Source organism: Python bivittatus, unplaced genomic scaffold (assembly GCF_059951505.1).
Source record: "Python bivittatus isolate LINGU-HERP-01145 unplaced genomic scaffold, Pbiv_v1 ctg000060_np1212, whole genome shotgun sequence".
NCBI lineage: Eukaryota > Metazoa > Chordata > Lepidosauria > Squamata > Pythonidae > Python > Python bivittatus.
The window spans coordinates 17,396,071-17,420,294 of record NW_028277044.1 but is presented as its reverse complement, the minus strand read 5'-3'; the positions used below and the strand labels follow the sequence as shown (position 1 = coordinate 17,420,294).

The window sequence follows — 24,224 nt, the reverse complement described above, 5'->3', positions numbered from 1 at the left end:
TATGGCAAAACTGTGGCATGTTGGAAAGCACACCTTCCCACAAACACTTTACATTTATTTCAGTCACTACTGGAACAACGAACATTAAAAAGTTTGCTGGCCAAAGGCCATAATAAAGTTAAATTGAACATAACAAATGTATACCTGACATATTGGAATGCTCTGGTTTGAGTGCCAGGCCCATATACCTGGAAGAAGTAAAACTGACATAAATATGCATAGTAAAGATATCACTTTGTAGTGACATGCAAGTACCACTCATCTATCCTCATGTGTTTGTCCTGATCTACCAAACGATTATCTGAGGTTAGATGGAAAATAATCTTATTACACACCACTTAAGAACATGTTAATTTTTCACGAGGCTCATGGAGTGCCATCAACAGGCTTCCCAGGTAGTTTTCCATTCATAGCCAAACAAATCTATTTGATGGCTGGTGTGGGTCTTCCGGGCTGTGTGGCCATGTTCTGGAAGTTTTGTTTCCTAACGTTTCGCCAGCATCTGTGACCGGCATCTTCAGAGGGCAGGAGCACAGGCAGGAGCAGTTCCCCTGCTCCTGTCTGTGCTCCTGCCCTCTGAAGATGCCGGTCACAGATGCTGGCGAAACGTTAGGAAACAAAACTTCCAGAACACGGCCACACAGCCCGGAAGACCCATACTAGCCATCGTATTTCAGCCATGAAAGCCTTCAACAAATCTATTTGATATTTGCCTACCCAAATCCAATATTGGTCCGAGATCCAAACCAACAGAGCTATTTCATATTAATCTATTTGTTCATTTTCATAGGATCTCTGTAACAATTCTTACCAACAAAAAATCTGTTATTTTTAACATGGCACTTTTTGGAAGAATTTGTTTTCAAAAAAAGGTTCCATAGCAGATCATGCCCCAAATTATTATATATTTGCTTTGCAAATGAGAAAGAAAAAAAATGTTTTTAAATTGGCTAAAAAAGGAAGCAAAGTCATTCATGCCGGCTTTTCTGACAATCTACAAAGAATTTAAACCTTTTTTAATGCAAGTTGAGAAACTGAATGCTTCATCAGGGGCCTTAGCAACCATCTTGTCAACAAGCAGATTACAAGCGCTCTGCTAATATATGGTTGTTTGCCAGAAAACAAAACATTTCAATTTTGAGAAGGCTGGATCTCCTGAGATTTCACTGTTCTTCAAAAGGATTTCAATCCATCAAAACATTCTTGTCTGAAAATCCTCCTCAGGTGTACTTTTATTTTGCAAAACTGCTCTCTAAAAGCATTACTTCATTTGTAAATGTTTATTTAAATTGTTAAAACTCAGCAGTAGTTTTAAATGTTATTTTAAAAGGAGCCATTTCAAAGTATTACTTGAATCACACCAAACGCAATTAAGAAGCAGTTTACATGCCTATATTTGTCATTTCCTGAACTGTAGCACTAAGTGATAAACAGATGTGTGAATATCTGCTAAAAGTGAACCACAAGAGATACAAGTGCAAATGTCAATTCAAAAACACCTTTCAACAGAAACAGTTCATACATTTGATTGAAGGCTTCACTTGATTTCTAACATGCACGCACCAATGAATCTTCCATGTATGAGATAACATTTCTATTACCTTAGGGATCTTAATATTAAATGACACTTTGAAGTGTCAAATATATTTTTATATATCCATATTTAAAACACTGATGTTTAAAAGGACATAACTTCTGCTTCTGAATGAAGCCACTTTGAATATGCTAATATTCAAGCTTTACTGAACACCGTGGGACTTTATCTGAGTAAATGTAAGCAATTGCCTAAACTCAACCATTATACAACACAATGGGCTTAAGTGATTAAATACCAGATGAAGCATTAAAATGTTTTGATTTCTAGTTTAAGATTCTTTACTAAAATATGGATCCTGTAAGATTTCACAAAATGGAGACTGATGTGTCTTTGCTACATAAAATGAATAGTCATTAAACTGCAAGGACAAGAAGGTGAATACATACAGTTAAGGGTTCTCCTTGAAGAGCTTGCAAGATAAAGTTACTAACAACTCTGCCGTCGTTCATGTGCATCCGGGGGCCAAACGTATTGAAGATTCGGGCAACTCTTACTTCCACACCTTCCTGAAAGCACAAGAAAAACAGCATCTTGTAAAAATTCTATTAAAAATGTTCATGCTGGGTTCTAATATTTTTGGTATTATGCCAGAATAAGACATACACACAAACATGTACCACTTTAATTATTTCATATGCTGCAGCTCAATGATCATATCACCTCATAATGTGATATTGGCATCCTTCAAATATCTGCTACAACATCTCCCATAATCCCAGCCAGACTCTAAAAAGGGTTAGCAATAATAAGAGTTGTAGTCCAGCCTATCTAGATGCCACAAGCAGTGGTTGGCAGCACTGTTGTTCAGAGAACTATTTCTGAGAGATTTCTCTTCAGAGGGTCAATGTAATGTTCTGTCAAGAATATTCCTAATTAAACTAAATCAATTTTTTGTTAGACTGTTTGGGACATGAAGCACTTCAAACTAGTAAACAAAACAGATACTCTAGAGGCTGCCATGAATGTTTACAGATCTTGACAACCACAGCAAATGTTGCCCAACATGTCCCAATTATTTGTTCTCTTCATAATATTTCTAGAAGAAACGTCAGAAAGTATTAAAGTTTACATTGCCTCTTACAGTGTTTGTACAGTCAGTCTGCCTTCTTAGTAGCATAGCAACTGCAGATTAGAAAGTGGATTCTACCATACAGGATGAAATATAAACAACTCTTTAACTAGTTTATTCTTACTTTCACAAGAACCTTGTTCCTACCCAAATAGAAACTCTACTACAGTGTTTCTCAACCTCAGCAACGTTAAGAGGTGTGGACTTCAACTCACAGAATTCCACAGCCAGCTTATGTTGCTGGAGAAGGCCCTGGATGCTTAGGAAAATCAAAGGCAATTTAAAAAGAGGCCGAGGGGAGGCAAAGTATCTAGATGTTATTGCATCTAGCATCTGATAGCACAGGTTTACAAGAACTCAAGAAGCAGTCACTGAAAGAATGGTATACATCAGGTCACAAACAATTGACTGTGACTGAATAACCAAACAAGAAACAAAAGAACAGAAAGCCAGTGGTGAAAAACAAGATTTTTATATTAACATATATGAAAGGGAAGATGGGACAAATAGAAAGACTGAATCACCCATCTCACATCTGAGAGATCTTGCATTTCTCTGCAACTGCCTTAGTATTACGCTCATTTCTGAAATTCTGGACCTTACTGTTATGACTGAGAGTCAGTTTGTGTAGTGGTTAGGGCAGCAGGCTAGAATCCAGAAGACTGTGAGTTCTAGTCCCACCTTAGAGACAAAGCCAGCTGGGTGACCTTGGGCCAGTCCCTCTCTCTCAGCCCTGGGAAGGAGGCAATGGCAAACCACTTCTGAAAAACCTTGCCAAGAAAACTGCAGGGACTAATCCTGGCTGTTGCTAGGAGTCAACACTAACTTGAAGGCACACTCTCACACACACGCAAAGTTATTACTGTGCAAATCTTGCCCTCAATACCTGCTTCATATAGGCATAGCACATAGTTTCAGCAACTCGCTTTCCTTCATCATAACATGCTCTTGGTCCTATAGGATTCACATGACCCCAGTAATCTTCATTTTGTGGGTGAACTTCAGGATCTTGAAGGAAAAAAAGGGGCTTTCAATTATCCAATAACATATAACAATATTAATATTAATTACTTTTGACAGAACACAATTTTCTAACCTTAACCTCTAGATGTGTTGGGAGTATGACTGTCCCAGGCTTACAATTCAGCACAGTTTTTAGCCATGCTATGTAGGAATTAACCAATTGCAGTCCCAACATAGCCAGAGAGGAAAGAAGGCTGCTATATAGAATGGTGGACAGCAGAGCTCAGCAAAATGTTTCCTGAATTTGCTTCCTGCCTTGGAAAAGTCATTTTCTTATCTTTCTGGGGCCATCTGCACAATTTCCTTGTGATACCTGCAGTTTCAGTGCAAATTTTGGGGAGTTCATTTGTTCTTAAGTGATCCTAGCCAATCAAGGCTTGTATATATGGGCTATTAAAAAGTTTAATTAAGAACAAACAAAACCCAATTAGAAAAAGGCCAGTGTGCTGATTATATAGCTCAATCAAAGCCGGTTAAAAATTACTATTGAGCACCAGCATTTTCTACAAAACAGTTTGCAGCTTCAGGACTTTCGATTAAAAAAAAAAAGGAGAGAGAATTGCCTCAATTAATATAAAATAGAAAAAGAGCTATACCTAAAACAGCTAATATTTCTTCCCATTTCTACTTAGGTTTTTTTTCCTGGCAACTATGAAAAGCAACTGGAATGCTTTCTTATGAGCCACAGTATCATTTGATAAGAAATTAATTCATTTAGAGTTGACTTTAAAAAAAAATTGGTTTGATAATGGGACATAAGCTCTAAAATGCTTTACTGCTGGTTACTCAATACAGAAAGGATAAACAAACACACCCAGCAATACAAACGGTCCTTTAATTACCTGCAGTGTTGCAAGAACAAATTGTTCATACACACCATGGTGATAATGTATGGGTTTTTAAATATTTTTAAATATTTTTATTATTCTTAAATTTTAGTTTTTCTATTATTTTGGTGTTTTTATATTGTTTTTAATGGTTTCTGAGTCCCTCAGCCATATATTTGAGATGGACGGCTATATAAATTGAATACATAAATAAATTCATATTAGATAGTCCAAATATTCTGTGCTGTTCACAAACTGTTCAATAGTCACATCACAGATATGGCTTAAACTGTACATTTTAAAACACTGAAAATCTGAACTAATTTGTTTCCACCAATAAAAATCCAAAAAGAAATCAACTCCATTAGGAAGAATGAAGGTTTGACTGTACTGTATGCCTAAATCATGGCTTAGCAAGTGAACTTCTTCAGAAGTATTGGATTACAATTCCTAAAGGCCCCAGTTAAGATGGCCAGCAGTCAGGGAATGTCAAAATTGTAATCTGAACATCTTAATGGCATTAAGATGCCAAACTCTGAACCAAGCAATATGCCAAGTTGAATGTAATCAAATTATAGTAACAGATGATTAAAGAGTAGAGCAGTGTAACAGAAAATATGGAGGATTCATCAGTCTATGCTTCATCACTATACAGCCATTACATCTATGGAATTATATGGTAATACTTTAAAGAGGAGACAAGTGAGGTGGGGGAAAGAATGTAACTCGATAACGTCTTCCCAGATCAGGCTTCTTACCTCCATACACTTCAGAGGTGGATGCAAGGAGAAGACGGGCTCCAACACGTTTTGCTAAGCCTTAAAAAAAATAGGACATTTTTTTAAAAGAAGCAGACGTGTCCTTATTTTACTTCAACCAACCCTGAAGTAAAATATTACAGATCAACATTTCTTTCAGTATTGAGCTTCAGAACAAATGCTGACTTATGATTCAAAAAGCATTTAATTGTGTCAAGAAAATCTGTACTAGTTTTAGGAGTTCTGGAAGAGCATGTAGCCAGATTGTGTATTAGCTTCTTAAAACTCACAGATTTACCTTAGCATAAGCTTAGTGGACTGGAGTTTACTTCAGTGCATGCATTTGTTTTTGCCATGAAGACCACTATAGTATTAGACAGGTGGTTAAAAGTGATTTATAATCTGGAGTCCATTGTTATTTGTGGCTGATGCCACAAATCTTCTGTCCTTTTGGTTTTAGTCTCTATGGAAGGTCTACAAACCAAAATGTAACTGAATGATTGAATGATCTGCAGTGAACATGAAAAGTTTACAGTGGTACCTCGGGATACGAACTTAATCCGTTCCGTGACTCTGGGCGTATCCCGAGTTGGTCGTAACCCGAAGGAAATTTCCCCATAGGGTTCAATGTAAATCCGGTTAATCCGTTCCGCCCTCTGAATTTGGTCACACCCCGAGGCAAATTTCCCCATAGGGTTCAATGTAAATCCGGTTAATCCGTTCCGCCCTCCGCCCGAATTTGGTCGCAACCTGAGGCAATTTCCCATAAGGTTCAATGTAATTACCGTTAATCCGTTCTGGCGTCCACGGACCACACGGAAAGCGGCCGGGCGCGGCGTGGTGCGGCGCGAAAATGGCCGGGTGCAGCGCGGCACGGCGTGAAAACGGCCCGGCGTGAAAACGGCCCAGCCCGGCCCGGCGCGAAAACGGCCCGGCCCGGCGCGAAAACAGCCCGGCGCGGCGCGAAAACGGCCGCGGACCACGCGGCAGGGCCGGAAAAACAGCCGCGGACCACGTGGCACGGGCGGAAAAATGGCCGTGGACCACGTGGCACGGGCAGAAAATGGCCGCGGACCACGTGGCACGGGCGGAAAATGGCTCGTACCCCGAGGCGGAGTTCGCAAACCGAGGTAAAATTTTGGGGCCAGAGCTGGTCGTAACCCGAAAAATTCGCAAGCAGAGGCGTTCGTATCCCGAGGTATCACTGTACTTTTATCCTGCCATAAGAAAACCAAGAACATCAAGGCTGAAGGCTACAAGACAAAGAATATAAGAATCCATAATAATGAATGGCTTCAGCCACACTTGTGTATACATGTGACTGATCCAACTAATAACTGCTTAGTACTTAAGAGAGCAAACAACATTTTAATATGGGGAGGACAACTTGGGGCCTATGGGTACCAAAGCATTCCCAGGTACTTCTACAAAGACTCGCTAGGCTCCCTGCCCCATCTGATTTTTTAATTATTAATTTTAAAAAACCCTACCATGCTTCAAACAAAGCACAGTTCTCTAGTATCCTTTTGATCTGCAGGAGTGATCCTTGAGCAGTACAAGGGTCCCACTGGAATGGCAGAGAGGAATATGGGGGTCAATATACCTTCTGGCAAATGACCTTTCATGAGTGGCCATGTCTTCAATTGCACCATTTTCTGAATGGGCAAGGCTCCTATTACAATTATTTTTTGACTATGACTAAAATTTCAAATGTGCCCCAGCACAATTTTGTTCTAAATAAAAAGATTCATATTTATTTCTTTAGGTAGATACATCTGGGAATATTATTGGTGAAGACATGTGCTTTTTTACTTTTGAGGCCATTGCTCAGTGTTTTGGCCTGAAAATTTTATTGTACAACTGTCCTGTTACTGGGCACTGTTAAATATCCTTTGCTATCTGTGCCAAAGCAATGGCAAAGGATCTGCCATTCACCAAATTTGTGAATTCCTTCTCACTCCACTCTGTCACAACTTTCAATGATTAGCATGGGCTGAATGGCCTTGGTATTATTACAGTAGATCCTTTGATAACAACTTCAAAACCAAATTTCTCAACAGAATGGTAATGATTTGAAATTGTATTAGACATGAATATTTGCTTATACTCTCTATTAAGAATGTCATCTTGAAAAGGGCTGCTTCAGCCATCACGTTTGCACTTATAAGCACATGCCTTGGTTCAGTTGGGCCTATATATACACGCATACACACAAGCATACACACACACACACACACACACACACACACACACACACACTGCTAAGACAGGGTGGGCAATCCACAGCCCAAGGCTCCTTTTTGCCATCTCTGGAGTCTATATTGATCATGCTTGCTGAAAACTGACATGGTGTCTGATCATGCCAATTCTTCTGTAATACTTAAAATAGGCCCACTCCAGTTAAAAGGTAAACAAACTGTCTTAAACTCTCATCCTGTCCATACAGGTAACGTGGCCCACTACACTATGGGGCCCTCAACTTCCTTCAAAATTGTAAGTGGGGTCTTGGGCAACCAAGAATTTATTGCTGAATGAGCATTCCCTTCCACAAGTGGGTTGTAAACTCTGCCCTCGAGTTGAATACCTGAACAGGTAGAGGAACTGTGGCAGGTGTCAACATGCTGCTCATCTGTTGAAAAATCATATTTTGTCTTAGTATGTTGTGTGAACTGCTTCTGTACGGCCAGTTCAGAACCTCTTTTGGCATTTCACAAAGATAACCTTTTTTAGCATTTCAAATCAAACAGGAAGGCCAATTTGCAACAAACACATCAGCTACAGAGAAACACGCTAATGTAAAAATTGGAGAATCAGAATGCTGGGTTTTATCCCTCCCAAGTAAACAGGAAAATAATGTTGCACTTAAATTTTATACTCACCTAACATATTTAATGTCCCAATTGTGTTTGTCTTTAATGTCTTTATGGGATTATACATATAATTTGGAGGAGAAGCTGGAGAGGCTAAATGATAAATCTGGTCCACTATATGAGAAAAAGTAAAAAAAAAAAAAGAGAATATTTATTTTACATCAGATTAAAAAAACCCCTGAGATTCAACAAAATAATTACATGACTTTTCCAGCCTGTGCTAGATATACACATGTCAAAACCCCATCCATTATTGCAAGATGCTCTTGTAACCAATTTCCTAAAAGAAACAGAATTAGAGTGCAAATACACATCTCAGAACTCTGGGTTGGCTCACAACCTCTATAGTATTGGGTAATCAAATCTGAAGCAAGGTGAACCCATTTTGCTGAAGAGCAGTGCATCAAAGATACTATGGAAAATTCAAGCTGTCATCCAGTTTATTATCTTATGATTAATGTGCACAGGTGAAAGTTATTTTTCAACTGCAAGATATTCTGAATTAGGTTACATATCCATACAGGCAAGATACATCTTGAGAAACGCAGATTGATAGCCAGAAAAAGTACTTGTGAACATGAAAAGGCCACTTTCGCAGCAGCTGTAATAAGACCACCAGCTCTGCCAGGTAGTCAGTTCTTTAAATCCTCATGCGCAAGCTTAGACTGCTTCTAACTAGGGGTCTTCCTCACAAGTCAGAAAATAAACATGCATGGCTGAAGTATGCCTTTTAGAAAACCAAAGGAAGGAAAGGCCACCAGTTAGGAGAAGAACCAGGAGCTTTAGATATATATGCATTTATATATGCAACAGACATGAACCAGAAGTGGGTGGGGGGGGAAGGAATATAATTATTATGAAATGCAAACTATGAGTACAGCAAATGTAATAGCTAGTGATGAAAGCTAAGAATATGCACTTTGCACACTACCCAGCTAATCACTATATAAAGAAAGCAAAGTAATTCTTCAAGTCCTGTGCCATTATTTCCCAATGAATGATACAATTTTTTTTTTCAAAAGTCAGTTGGGGGAATACTTTTGCTGCCTACATTCTGGTATGCCAATTCAAGAATTAACCTTGTACAATCAATGGTGACTTCTGCATCTATATTTTTATGTTGTTATAGACCAATGGAGAAGATACTTTGTACTGTGAAGCATCTGATTCTATAAGCAAAGTCTTGTGGGCCATGAACAAACTGCAGCTAAACTCATGCAAAAGTAATTAGGGGATCCAACCAGATGGAAAATGAATTAATGCCAGCATGTAACATTCTCACTAAAAAGTCCCTGCTCCCATTCTCCATCATTACAAATGATATGGGGTCTGTGGGAAGAGTTCAAGAAAAAATACTACTGAACAAATACTACTCTTTCCTCACTTTCTTGGGATGCTTAAAAGTCTCCTCTATACTAAAAAACAGAACCAGACACTTCAGGATAGCTCCTCCACATGACTTCACTGAATTCAAATCACAATGAAGAAAGGCAACATTACATCCCCTTGTTCTTAAGGTACATGCATGGACTGCTGGTGGAGGGCAAACCCCCTACTTGCTATATATGGTCAATATCAAACTGACTCAGATTAGATCAAGTTTAGAGAACCTGGACATTTATTCAATTTAAAACCAAGGCCATTCTAAATTGGCAATATCTCTAGGTCCCACAGAGCACCTGGTATAATTAGGAGAAGACTTAATCCATCCTATCAGTTCTCTAGGTAGAAACTGCCTGTACAGGCCAGCCTTTCAGTGTGGTGCTCTCCAGGTATGGGTGGATTCAATGGTACGTAAAACATATCAAATTCAAAACATTTCAAGCTCTGAAAACTTCTGTAATGTTCAGAACAGCTTCACACACCTCCAATAAGATCAAAACAACCTGTTTTAGTCTTGAAAGAAGTGTATCAAGCCTCTACTTGAGCTTCAAATACCACAATTATCACTCAGTGTATACTACACAGTCTAAGAATTATGGAAAATATTTTCCATAGAAAATATATAGATTTAACACAACTTGAGGATATCAGGTAGAAGAAGCTAGTGTAGAGACATTCCAACCATGCAGAGGAGGCACTTCATGCAAAGACAAGAATGGCTTGTTAGTGTCATACCCAGCATGTATGTCTTAAGGTACTCACCTTCAATGTACAGGGGCTCTACAACATCATGATTAATCAGTTCAAAGTTCTCATGGCCAATCCAGTGTTCCACGTTTCTTTTCCTGCCCGTAAAGAAGTTGTCCACAACTGTAACTTCATGGCCATCCATCATTAGTTTGTCAGTAAGATGAGAACCCACAAACCCTGCTCCTCCAGTTATCTGCATTAGGACAGTTTGCATATAAATTTTTCTTCTAATTTAAATGAAAACACCAGACAAAAAGTCCACAAACATTACATGAAAGAATAACAGCGTCCAGAATTTTTCTAACATCTTGGCTGAGGAGCCACATACAAGATTTTCATCCAGATCAATCAAGCAAACCAAAAATATTAATGTTTACAATCTTATCCCACCAAAGAAATTCTCCATTTAGTTTAGCACAGAAGTTAGGTAAGATACAGGAAGAGAAGTCAGACTTTAGGACACACATACAGTATATTCACACATTGTGTAGGATATATTTCCTACATGTTGAGAACATTGGTTTTAATCAAGAAGAGGATTTTGCCACCTTCTTAACATTGAAGCTTCTCATGATGTGGGGGGCTGATAGAAGAGGCATGCAGACATAGAATGCACACAGAAGAGTTACAGTACAGACAGGAGGTACAATGCTGTTGCATCACCATCTTCACTAAGAGGGCTTTTCCCACAGCTACTATTTCACTATTAAATAAAAGAATTAAGCAGAACTACATTTTGAGCAAAGGTCCATTTTCTCATGGTTTTCCTGTAAGCCTTCTCATCAACTTCGCACAGATAATGGGCAAAAATTATAGGTCATCTAGTTTTTCATACAAATACAAAGCTCCTTAGTTGGTGCCATTTAGAAGTCCTAATTACCCACAACATTCCAAGGACTGTGGAAAATAACTGCACTATTGAACTGTGAAAACAAATGGGCTTCAGTCTGATATGACAACTTCCTAAGGGTCAACCATATAACAGCCAAATGTTGGTATTCAACCAAGACAAGCTATAGAGCAGCTGGGAGACTATAAGTGATTGCAGATATTCCAAATAATTAACAGTGGACGATGTCCTCATACTGGAAAGAGAGGAAAGTCTTGTACATATGCCAACTTGGCTGTGCATTTGTTAATTACTGCCTTTACAATGGTAAAACACACTTGAAAGGGGGACAGAAAATTACATGGAGTAAAGAAGGAATATTTTTCTGCTTGAATTTGACAGGTCAACCCATTTAAAAATTACAGTTCTCCATTATTTAGTATTATTTAGCTAAAATGGCTGATAAAATGAATGAAAGGGGGGGAAAACATCTCTAACCATCTATTAAGGATTAAAGAATCTATTTTATGTATTGTAGATTATGTTACAAGTTCAGTGTATCTACCCAAGACAATCAATCCATAACAATGTTTTCAACTAAATACATGCTCCTGGTGCACTGCAACAATTCATTACTGAAGCGAACATCTCCAACATGGTACCCTCCAAATACACTGAGAATTCTCAGCCATCACGACGACTCCAAGGGTTTGCAGGCTTCCCAAGAGCATTGTGGGATATGCCACAAACTGTTCCAGTTAACAATGTCTTACTGTGCAAGTGAAATTCTACTTGCTACTCATAGGATCCAAGTCATTAATTACTGACCCACAAAGTTAAAATTTGAGAGTAGGAAAAATAAGTTTAAAGTTATTTCAATTTAGATTAATTTTATATAAAGTAAATTAAGGTTAAAAGGTTCTACCTTTTCGACCTATATTATGAGAGTCGCTGCAGCACATGAACCAAAGACCAGCTGTATCGTTAATGTAGTTTAAAGTCTCAGGGCTACATCTTGAACATATCTAACAGATGCCAGATTGGAAGTGTTCATAATACTGAGTACAGCATTTTTACAAATAATCATAGCACACCAAGCTAATAGATTTGTGGGGGAAGAGCATACAATGAAAATTGTAGGCATGTTGCCAGAAGTCTACTGTTTGCATTTCACATGCTGCTCATTTTGATTGCCATTTTATAAATGTTAGAACATTTGTCAAGGAACTACATCATCAGCCAAGAAAATCTAGGTTACTAGATTGATATATATCTCCTTTCTAGTAATTATAACCTCCTGAAGGTGGTACATCCCATAGAATCATTTATATTTATATCCTTCTCCAGTGCAGATGAGCACAGAGACCTCCACAAGAACATCCTATCTGCAGGGATTTCTCTGTGTGTGTGTGTGTGTGTGTGTGTGTGTGTGTGTGTGAAAAGAAGTCAATATAGTGGACACAACAGTACAATTGAAGTTCCATTTCTTTTTACATGCATGCAACATGTTAAAAGGGGGGATTCAATCACACAATTGTGTCTGCCATCTTGACTTTTTGAACCTCCCCCCCCCAAGAGGATGCCCCTTGATAAGACACACACTGTTCTCAAATTCTCATATATCCACAGTGATTGCCTAAGAGCAGCCCCTATAATCTTAACATTTGCCATTAATCTACAATACCTTTTGTTGCTTGATATTTCTTTGGACAAATTAGGCCTGGCAACTGTTCCAGGAAAGTATGTATTTAAATATTGCAGATAAATATACTTAAATGAATCAAGATTAATGGGAATCATTTGCAAGTGAAAACACCGAGAGGGAGCATGCCAATCATTTCTGAAAGCTTCACTAGTATCTGGTTGTTAGATCTTATCTCCGAAGACTGCAAAGCTCCAGTTCTATCAAAAACAAAATGCTTCTCAAAATGATACATCAGCCAACCCTGGTGCCACAGAGGCTGACATCAATAGCATTTTTGGTCCACTGCTTCAACAAGAGACTTATGAACCATAAACTATTAATTAAAATTCATTTGTATGTCACTGATTAAAAATATATTGGCTTTACATCTTCTTTCTACAGCTTTCATGTACTATTAAAATTGATGTCTCTTCTCAAAGTTTCTAGTTCTAAAGTGAACAATCCTATTGCTCACTTTCAAAATTGAACAATGGAGTTTGGGTCTCTTGGCTAAGCAAAAACTCCTCGCCGAGCATATTCCTTGCTCCAGAAAATGAACAATTTTAGCAACATCTTGTTCTTTTTTAAACAGAGTACTCTGTAAGCATATACAAAAACTGGGATTAGGAAATATTTCGTAGGAGATTCTGTATAAATATGGAAGTACTAATTTCCACTGTTTAAAATCTTGGTCCATTTTACATGCTATTCCCTATACATAATCAGCTTTGTATCAGATAGTATGAGAATCATACACGTGTTTGTCATCTGATGTATGTTTTATATCTAAGGATGTATTTGAACACCACCACAAATGCCTGCAGGAACACAATATGATCAACGAAGGAAAGCATTTACACAACTTCCTCATCAACATTTATATTATGAAAGCAATTGTTTTTTGAGAGTAAAGCCTGCAAATAGGAAACAAGAGCTCTGTAGTTTATTTTCTGCATAATTATTTCATAGAGCTTTAAGGATTGATCTTAGGTATGTATGAAACAATAAGGAGATTTGTGTTACGATGGAGATGCAATTTGCTCTGAAGCAAAAGGTGGTGTGATTCACCTCAACAAAGCAGTCCCCATCCACTGGAACTGCTTTGGGTCAGCCCTTCTCCCCAGTGACCAGATGAAGGACTTCTAGGATAGGTCGCCCCAGTGCAGGCTGTAGCACTGAAGCTGCTAATTTGGAAGATGCTGAGAAGATACCTGGCTGGACAGCTTTGACACATGCTGTAGGACTGCCCCCCGAATGTGCTGAAGGCCTGAAAGCATTTCAGCCACCACTGCAGAAGGAGGCTGAAAGGGGTCACTAAACAGTGAGGGGTGAAATAAGGTGACAATTTTATTGGGTAGTAGAAGCATGGGAGCCATATTACATTACGACACAGGTTCAGAGCGCTTAGCTTGAGCCTTTGTCAAATTTTTGATGCAAATTATTTTATGCAAATTATCATGATTGGTATAAAGCAATTGGCATAATCACAGATACAAGGTTAACGTTTTCCATGGAAAAAGAAAACACTAGAAATATTTCTAGAAAACGCTTAACCTCACCTCACTGATGGCAATCATGATATATTACTTTAATCATGTATTACTTTCATATAATTTGCTTTTTAGCTAACATAAATAATATTGTCTGACTCTTTAAAAAACTATCTGTGTTAGTGGCCACGTTAACAATATGCTGGAAAGCATCTGAAGTTACTCACTCATATGGTTCACTGGTATTTTGAAAAACTACTCTTCCAGAATATAGAAGGATCTCATTAGATATATTATAGGAGACACTGCTCCAATAAATCAGTGCAGATATAATCACACTGCATTATTCATTGAGAGAAGTATCATTTCTCCAAATCCCAAGTTCAAGCTTGTTACCCAATTTTTTTTTTTTTGCATTTTAATAAAGAAATGCACATTTTTATGACTAATTCTCTATGGGATTTTTATTTATGATCACTGGTTTCTCTTTTAAGATTACAAAGAGTAGCTTCCAAGGGGTTCCCAACTGCCTGGCATATCAGTTGAGGCCTTGCTCAATCAATTCCTCTTTTATTCAACAATATTAATCGAAGACTAATCTCTTGATCATTATCTTTCAAAACAGAAATATCTTTGCACAGAAACCGAATTATTAAAATTAAAGTCAGAATTAAAATCCAATTAGGGAAGAAGCTGAAAAACCATCTCCCTCTCAGTTATCTCCAACATTTGTCTTTTGACCCAGGAAGGGGCAAATGGGAAGTTTCTGGAAGCAAGCCTGGACCTGCAGGATCCAAAGTCTCTCCATACATTGCCTCTTCTCTGAACTGGAGCAAACCATAGTATGGTTAACATGCATTCCATTGGAAAGATCAGTGGGAGTCAGTAGGATAGCCTGGGCCGGATGCTCAGCAAAGAAACCAAATGGAGTTAAACAGTTGTTCATTCCACCACCGAACTACCTTGCACATGCAAACCTGCATAGACCCACAGGAAAAGACTGGCTTGGATCTCTGTACAATTTTTCACAAAGTAAGATTATTCTGTCTCTTTCCTTATCAGTTTGGACCCCACTTCCAACTTTGTTTTCATTAACTGTATGCTCAAATTGAGAATACCTGATCAGCCTCCAACAAGTGCTGAACTTACCAAAATTCTTTTACGGTCCTTTTCAGATAAGAACTTCACTGGTGGGTACTTCTGAGTAAAACTATGAAGCATTTCAAAACAGAAACATTGAAACAACACATCAGTATGTACATTAGTAAAGCAGTAAGCACTGTAAGGTTCATTAAATATTAGGTTTTTTTCTCGCCCTAAAGCACTTTGTTGCTTTCCCCCCCAACCTGGATTTCTTTTTTTAAAAAAATCTGGATTATGAAATCTTTTATTTCAGAATTATTAATAAAGTATTTAGGAAGGAGATTTATATTTAATAGTCCCCAAAATGATCTCTGATATGCTTAATGGTTCAAAATATCTCTGAAGGTATGTAAGAGGAAGAGCTTTCTTCCAGGACTGCTGCAATTCATTTTGGAGGATAAATAATGCTAGAACAAAAGAAATCTGCTTCTAAGTGATTGTGGCATTTCACAAGAGAAAAAAAGAGTCAATACTTCCTTGGTTATTTGGTTCAGTCAGTGGTTCTCTTCCCACACCCTGCCAGGGTTTACTTATTTTTATTTATGAGATTTCTAGGGCACTCCAATCTAATATTCTTCTACATCAGAAGATCTATTTTAAAACAATGGAGCCTTAGAATTAAACAGGACTTCTTTGGCTTGAACATTCTCACAAGAGAAAGGTTTGATTCATGCATTGCCACTAATTCCTTGACCTATTCCATTGTAGAGATGGAAAGGAATCCTGGTCCTGGCCCTCCTCACATACTTCTGCCATCCAGACATTGTTGGAGTAGCATGGGAAGAAGTCCCAGAGGTCTGTGGTGATGCATGAATTGAGCCAAGCCTGGATCTCAAGAATATGTTCAGGCTGTGTTCTGAAATTTATTAACAGGGTTGCATATACTTCAACCATCCAAAGCCAATCTCAGGAGACTCACATGTATTAAAACTAGTGCACCTGCCTTGTGCAGAAACTATACAGGGACACTGACAAAAGACACCAAAAATCATTTAATATATCCTTGCTTTGTAGCAGAGTATGGAATAATAAGATCATACATTTACAGCATATATGGAAAGTCATTTATCAGTATATTGGGAGAAATACTTGAAAGTTCTTATTAGCTCTGCACTCAGTACTGATATTTGGAAAGAAAGTAGAGGTGATATTCTGAATAAATATTCTGACAGGCCAGAACATTATTAACATCACAGCTTCTGAGAGATTCATTATCTTACACTTGATTTACTCCATATTTATAATTCACTCGCTATAAGGACTATTTAGAAATCCCATTTTCAGAAAGAAGCAATTCCAGTAATATAAATTAGGTACAAGCAGCTCTCCAAGCAGGTGTAGAGAATATTATGTCCGGAGCAGGGAGATCTTCCATCCGATTACACTTATAGACATTATTGATTCCAGCATGGGTAAAGATTGCCAGCACAACGCCATGTGTCAACTTTGAAATGGAGAGAGAGAACAGACAGCAAAAGATCGTACTTCGTATTCAGATCTGAAGTATCCTTCTGCCACTCTACCTACTAAATACTTACTAAGACACCAACTTGGTTTTTCAAAATAAGAGACAGTTTTTAGAATTCTGTAACATCTATCTTATATAATACATTTGAGACTCGCTGCTTGAATTGCTAGGTAATATTTGTTTACAATACACATTTGCAGCTTCTGTCTTTCTTAATGGATAAAAAAAAATGCTGTTTTGGTGTAAAAATATACCAGCAGCTCACAATAGTACATGGTTCTATATGTTGTCATAAATATAAATATGCAGTGGCAGAAAAAATGGTGACAGTTTTTGGTATTTAATTCACAGTAATGCTTGAATTATGACTTTCATGTTAAAATAAGTTCAGAATTTAAATAACTGCAATAGTTTGTTTTCAATCTGCTATTCAGCCAAACTTCTCTAAAGAAGTTTATCTAATATCAAATCCTCCATTTATATTTCAGCATTCAATTTGGAATAAAAATTGAATTTCTTTTAAGAAATCTTTGATCAATGGAATTTAGAAAATATACTGCATGCTATTATAGGTTGACTGTCACATATTTCCAGAGAATTGTGGCAACATGCCAGATATGATCAATCAATGTTCACTGTTGAAGGTTACTGTATGCCAAATCCTTACATTTACTTTCAAAATAAACTCCAAATATTAATATATTTGGAAAACATTAGGTACTGACATTTACAGAAAAGAATTGGATGAAGCAAGCAATTTTGTTCCACCTTCCTCCTTTTAGCATTATTGTTCTGTCATATTTCACTCTAGAACTGTCGCTGAATGAGGCAGTCATTAACCGAGGACTATCTGTACTTAATACTACCATTAGAAGACAGTAGCATTTATTGCAAACAGGTGTTCCTTCAGTACTGCAAGATGTCCTCCGACCAAGTATTCTGAATTAAGCTCCTCGCCTGAACTCAAAATAGGACAAAAGATGATCTACTGAAAGCACAAATCGACATACCTTTTCTCTAATTCTCGGATCTTTTCCCTTAAAGGTGCAACAACCTAAAAGAAAGTTAAAAGTTAATTTTAATTTTATATAAATATCTTTTCCACTAAAAATGACAAATGGTAGAAAATAGAGGCCTTATAAGACATTTAAAGTATTTTAGGGATATACTTGACAGTGTTGCCAATCTCGTAATAAGATTCTCTCCAGTTACAAAGGGCAGAGGTGGTGGTAGCAAGAAAGGTCATGGTCCAAACCCAAAAAACATCAAATCAAATCAAATCAAATCAAATCAAATCAAATCAAATCAAATCAAATCAAATCAAATCTTTATTATGGTCATAGACCAGCATAGAAAACATCCAGTTTCTCTCACTTGTTCTTTCCTGCTCTTCATCTGGAACTAATCAAGTTATTACCCAGAGATGCAAGTGATTAATCGCGACAGACAACTGTTAAGCCTGCCCTCTCTCAGGTCTTCCTTAAACACCCTCCCGCCCATCATCACCAACGGCATCTGCCTTCATTCCTTGCCCTTTGAGAAGGTTGCTGTGTACACATTCTTCTTTGACACTCTCTTCTACTACATCGTTTCGCTATCTTCTATGGTTGCAATGTCAAATTCTATCAAACCATGTTTTAAAAACCCAAATCTCTCAAAACTGAGCTCCCTTCAGCACACCCCTGGATATAATCAACACTGCTCTTCCCCTTGCTCTTTTTTCTTGCCTCTACATCCCCAAATCTTCTCCAAAGACTCCTTCAACCCTGTGAAAGAGAACTAAGGAGTTCACTGGGAGCTACCAAGGGCCCCATTTCAGTTACATAGTGAGCATGAATACAATCCTATAGCAAATAGCTAGAATTCATTCATTTATGTTTCAGTCACACATTCAGAATGGGTTTTTACAAGTTATACTAATGATATTTTATATTATAAACAGTAATTACCTATTTACACTATTCATATGTTCCGCTCTTCACATCCATTTAATGTTATGTTTTTGACACACACACACACACACACACACACAAGCAAGCCCTGGAAAATATTGGGATGGCTCCAAACGTAGCTATACTTAGAATAGATCAAATGAAATTGATCTATTCTAAGCTATACTTAGAATAGATCAAATGAAATCATTGGGACTTAAGTTACTCATGACTAAAATAAACCCCGGTGATTTCAACAAAGTTATTGAAGTCTCAATCCAGCTCACTTGCATTTTAGCAACAGTAAAGCATATTTAAAATTAAGAATACCAAGGGCAAACCATTAACATGAAATCAAAATGGTCTATTCTGATGCTGATGTATATACTAGGAGATTGCACAGAGAAAATTGGCCTGAAGATCAGTAGATGATTATTTGTGGTGCACATAAGTATGCATTATATTTTTAAGAACTGACATGCATGTCGGTTGCCATCCTAAAATATGGGGACATTATTAAGGGAAGCACACTCTGTAAAAATATCCTCCCCCAACCCCAACCCCCAACAAACAAATGAGAAGCTGGCAAAACAGTCCGCAGAGGTGGAGCTCCAGGTTTTGAGAGTTTCTGCAAGTTTTCAAGTGGAAGGGGTGCCCACAGGTTGTGGTAAAAAAAAAAATCAAGATGGCAGCTGCAGCGGTGAATTCGAAACTCCACCCAGTTTTTATGTGTGTCACTTTGATTGCACCATTGTGGTCATCTTGACTTTTTTTTACCAACTCCTAGGAATACTCTTGCAAGCATAAGAAATGAAAAGAAGCCTGTTCAATTCAAGAGGAAGTATTAAAGGAAAAAAGCAGATAACTGATTTATTAGTGCAAAGCAAAATATTAAAAGGGAGTGGGGAAAGAAATAGAGAACATAGTGTACTGACCTCTTCGATTTTATTTTCTACTTTTTGATCCCCATTATCCTGGATAGACCTGCTGGGTAGGAAGCCAAAGAAAGAAAACACTTTAAACAAGCAAAGCCACAGTGGTTGCACGGTAAAACGTGAAAAACTGATGAATGTATGTTAGTGTCTGTGTTCTAATGTTCTTTTAAAAAGAAGCCACTTGTCAACCCACCAGCTGTTAACAGTGACCACAGTTTGCCTGTATTCAGACATAACAAGTCACCATAATTTCTAATTTTCTCCTCCGGGGGGAAAAGAGGAATAGATGAATCAGAAACGCTAAAGTAAAATTTTAACATTGTGCCTGAATGCTGATAAACTTCAGGGGTCAGCAACTATTATTTATTTATTTGCTGCCTTTCCTCTAGGAACTCAGGGTTATTTCTATGGGAGTTCTGAAATCTTCCAAAAACTTGCCAAGAAAACTGCAGGGACTAGTCCAGGTAGTCATCAGGAGTCAATACTGACTCAAAGGCACCAAAAAAAAAATCATCAGAAGGACAGGGATGTGAATTTGGGTCCAGGTCTGAAACCTTAATCACTCACAGGATCCACTGTGCAATTTTACACAATGTGTTGGCCATCAACAATTAAAAATGACTGAGATGTCAGGCAAGTACAAGTGAAAATACAGGGAACATGCCAGATTTAAGCCATTTTGAAGCTTTTAAATTTCATTTATTTAAATCTGAAAGGGGCAGAAGGCATCACCTAGGCATGTTAGGAATATCTATTTTTTCACTCCTAGCCTAGCTTCCTCACTCTGGCCAAATACATAACTCTTAAAAACTCAGCTATGCTGTCTTCAGAATTTAGAAAACCACAATTCTTATCTCTGATGTTCTATTCTCAGAATAACGTCTAATATCAACGTAGTTCTACATAATCATGAAATGATTTAAAAGTCTAGCCATGACTAAGCCACAATGGAAATGGGCTCAAAAATTGGTCCTGCTCACACATTAGACTTTGAAGAAGTATCACATAACACTTCACTATAGTTTTATCTTTTAAAAATACCTATTTTGACTATTCTGACCATAAGACAAACAGAAAGCCTCACAAAACTGTCATCAAGTATATTATCAAATCAGTAAGCAAGATTTATGAATCCCAGTGAAAAGATAATTGCTGTAGTCAATTAATTCTGACTTACTTAGAAATTCATCTAGGAAGCTATGATACTCATCTGAGCTCTGGGTCAAAGTCGTAAACTAAAATCTTTAGTTTAAAGTTATCTTTAATAAGATTGGCTAGGGAAAATCATGTCCACAGTTGAATGTAATCTTATAAGTAACAAAATTTTTATCCAAAGCAGCCTTACTACATACTTCCAGCTTACTTTAGGCTAAGCTGCTTCTGCAAAATTAGCATCAACAAACTTTTATTTTTATTGCCAAAATAATCCAAACTGAATTTCTATTGACAATAGATAGCATTTTGCTCTCCCTTTTTTCTTTAACAAGGAGGCATTTTATATAGTAATTTTCAACACAATTTTCTATACATTTCATAAAAATTGAACACTGAGTGCCCAGCAAGCAAAAGTAACTTTGCAGACAAGAATTTATCAGTGAATAAAAAGTACTAGATGTCAATGAACTCCTTTTTTATTAATTTTTAGGTGCAGAATTTTAGTGTTGTGCTTCAGAGTATTCCATAATGGGGATACTATTTCTTCTGATTGGACAGTAACCTCTAAATGTAACTGACAATTTACTTACATGAGTTATTTTTGCTTGCTTTATATAACCAGGTTGTAAGATCCTGTGAATGTAATGAAGCATGTCAACTGTGCCTTAGTAAGAATAATAAGTTCTACATGTAATAAGTGCTCAAGGTAACTCACAAAATGCATAACGAGCATATGCATATCGTCTACATGAACACTGTGATGTCAAAGAAGCATGGAAGATTCGCCGAGATTGACAGATCAGTTTCAGTCTGAGAGCTAAGTGTGATGTAGCAAATAAAACATTATACCAAGAGGGGAGAGATTTTGGTTCAGGCAGTGTGAACCTAGATAAGGTAAAAGAGAGGGGTTCTCCCATAACCTAGACATCTTCATAGGACTGTTGTGAAGATAAAATCAGAATATCTATGATTCCCTGAACTAAGTGGAAAAAGAACAGAATAAATTTTAATTAAGACGAGATTGTGTGAGGGCTATTTATTAATCTGATTAAGAGTCAGTTACACAATATGTCTCCAGCTAAAGCAGGCAAAAAAGGTCAGGGGTATACATTGGTACAGAAGACTACCTATGAAATAGTTAATATGCCCTTTGATAAATCTGTTAGGTATTATTCAAAGAGCTTCTTTATATGCTGTTTTCAAAACAGAAGTCTCTCCTTCAGCAGCAGCTTCAGCATAAAAATACCCCACTATTGCTGGAACATGATTTGCTGCTTTGCCATCCTGTGAAAAGGAAAATGATTGGTCTCCTGAAGGTATTCGTCTGAAGACAGAAATGGCACCTGGAAAAGACAATATCTTGAAATGCCATTTCTGTCTTCAGACGAATACTTTCCTTGGAGCTGTTCCCTGCTGAAATTCTAAAGATGATCCTTTGCAATTGGCTTAATAGCACAGAGTTCAAATGTCTTTCTTTAAAATTATTCACATAAAAGGAATTCTGCAGATAGAAAGGTTTGTAGTAAAACCACGAAACCTCTATTTGGTCATTAGTAACAGCTCAGTGTCATTTTTAAACATTCCAAACGGCTTTACTTAGTTTCAAATCATCTAAACAGAAATAAAAGCTTGTTTAGCATCTTTCACTTATGCAAGGGGATCCTGCAAGCAAAATAGGGCTGTTTTTCACTGGGGTATATAGTCACAACAACCCTCCCCTGTAAAAGGTTTTGTCAACAGTATTACAAATCAAACATGTAACTCTTCTCCTGCAGAATTTAGTCAAGGCTGCAGGATGATTTTAGTAACTTTGTTTTCAGAATAAGGACAGTACTGGGAGTTAAAAGTTGCCTTTCCATGAAACTATCCAGTGAGCATTAAAAAATAGCACTGTCAGGGTCAGAACCAAACACAGCAATTCATTATTTGTATTTTCCTGGCAGCTAACACAATCTTTTGACCTTTTGTGGAAATCAGGAAGGAAAAAATTAGCTAAGGGCCAGAAAAGACAAGTCTTAAGATGAACGTCAAGTACATAAATGCTTCACCTGGAATATTAATGCAAGAAGCCTATTTTCCCCCAGATTTTGAGGAAATGAACCACCCGCATCATTCTCTTTCAGGAAGCCAATCTGATGTACTGGACAGAAAAGGAGCTGCAATATGACACCACGACAAAATTCCTAGATGGTGCCCACTGAATTCAAAAAGTAGGGGAAAAAATACTTTTTCAAAAAATGGAAGTGTAGAAATAAAAAATGATTAAAGTGTTGTGAGATATGTGCTCTCACACGAGCCATTTTTAGTTTTAATTTTCTTTCATTTAAATTTTTCGTTTAACACCCCCCCCCCAAAATACATTTGAAGGTACTTGAGACATAGCACCCTCTGTGTGCATGTGATGGACCTGCCACATAAAATGGCTGATTCTACGGTTAGACTACTAAATTTGACCTAGGGTTCAGATATACAAGAAGTCTGTAAAAGAATGAGGAATTAAACAGCAGGAATACTAATTTTGTTGCCACAGATTAATGTAAGTTTTCTAGTTCCATTTTTCTTCTTCATCTTGTTCTTCTGAAAGACCAATATCTCTCACATTAAGCAAATGTGGTATGTAGCCAGGAGAACAATTCTGAATGGAAAATCTTCCCTACTTTAAATGTGACATTCTGGATGGAATATGTTCCCTGCTTTAAATGCAGAATACCACGTCCTGTATTTCAGGGAAATGTCCAGCCCTTTTAAAAGGGTAAGCAATGCTTGTATTCAGTTCCTCCACAAATCTATGAGCAAAGGTGACCTCTTCCATCATAGAAATGGATCACGCTAGCTACCATTTTCTCCTCTTCCTCTCTAGCAATAAGCAGCAAGGCTGAGAGAAGAGATATTTCCTTTATTTTGAAAGAAAAAAATATTACTTTATACCTATAGAAAAAACTTTATTGTGGTCATTAACCAGCACAAGGGAATTCAGATATCCAAATATCCAAAATTAAACTGACAATCTCAGGATAATTTATCTCATTTCTCTCATTTTATACCTATATAGATGTATAAGAAAACTGTATAATATTACCTCATGTTGAGTACATTTCCCCATACAGCTGTAAAAAAAGAAAAAAAGTGACATTAATTAATATTGCTTAAAATAATTGACATCATTTCATAATACATTTGTTTTAAGATCCTAATAATTCTATCTGTGTAACATGTGTTCATAATGAAATTTATTATATCCTATTTCAGGAATGGAATGGTGTTCTTAGAAATTGCTTACTATACATGTATTTTAACTCATCTTGATCCAGG

At 37.3% G+C, this 24,224-nt stretch overlaps 1 protein-coding gene across 2 annotated transcripts in view; it reads right to left on the bottom strand.

Annotated features, from left to right (window-relative positions):
* The window catches only part of UXS1 (UDP-glucuronate decarboxylase 1), a 47,089-nt gene that overhangs the window by 9,070 nt on the left and 13,795 nt on the right, over positions 1-24,224 (bottom strand). Inside the window, exons 2-11 of one of the 2 annotated variants that reach the window (XM_088136566.1) lie at positions 23,992-24,019; positions 19,758-19,809; positions 17,902-17,945; positions 15,430-15,490; positions 10,290-10,470; positions 8,154-8,258; positions 5,275-5,334; positions 3,553-3,674; positions 1,984-2,103; positions 145-188 (exon numbers count right to left, since the gene is read on the bottom strand). In XM_088136566.1, coding sequence (XP_087992692.1) covers positions 145-188; positions 1,984-2,103; positions 3,553-3,674; positions 5,275-5,334; positions 8,154-8,258; positions 10,290-10,470; positions 15,430-15,490; positions 17,902-17,945; positions 19,758-19,809; positions 23,992-24,019 — 817 coding nt within the window. The remainder of the gene's footprint in view (positions 1-144; positions 189-1,983; positions 2,104-3,552; positions 3,675-5,274; positions 5,335-8,153; positions 8,259-10,289; positions 10,471-15,429; positions 15,491-17,901; positions 17,946-19,757; positions 19,810-23,991; positions 24,020-24,224) is intronic. The other variant, XM_088136567.1, reaches the window with a different exon arrangement.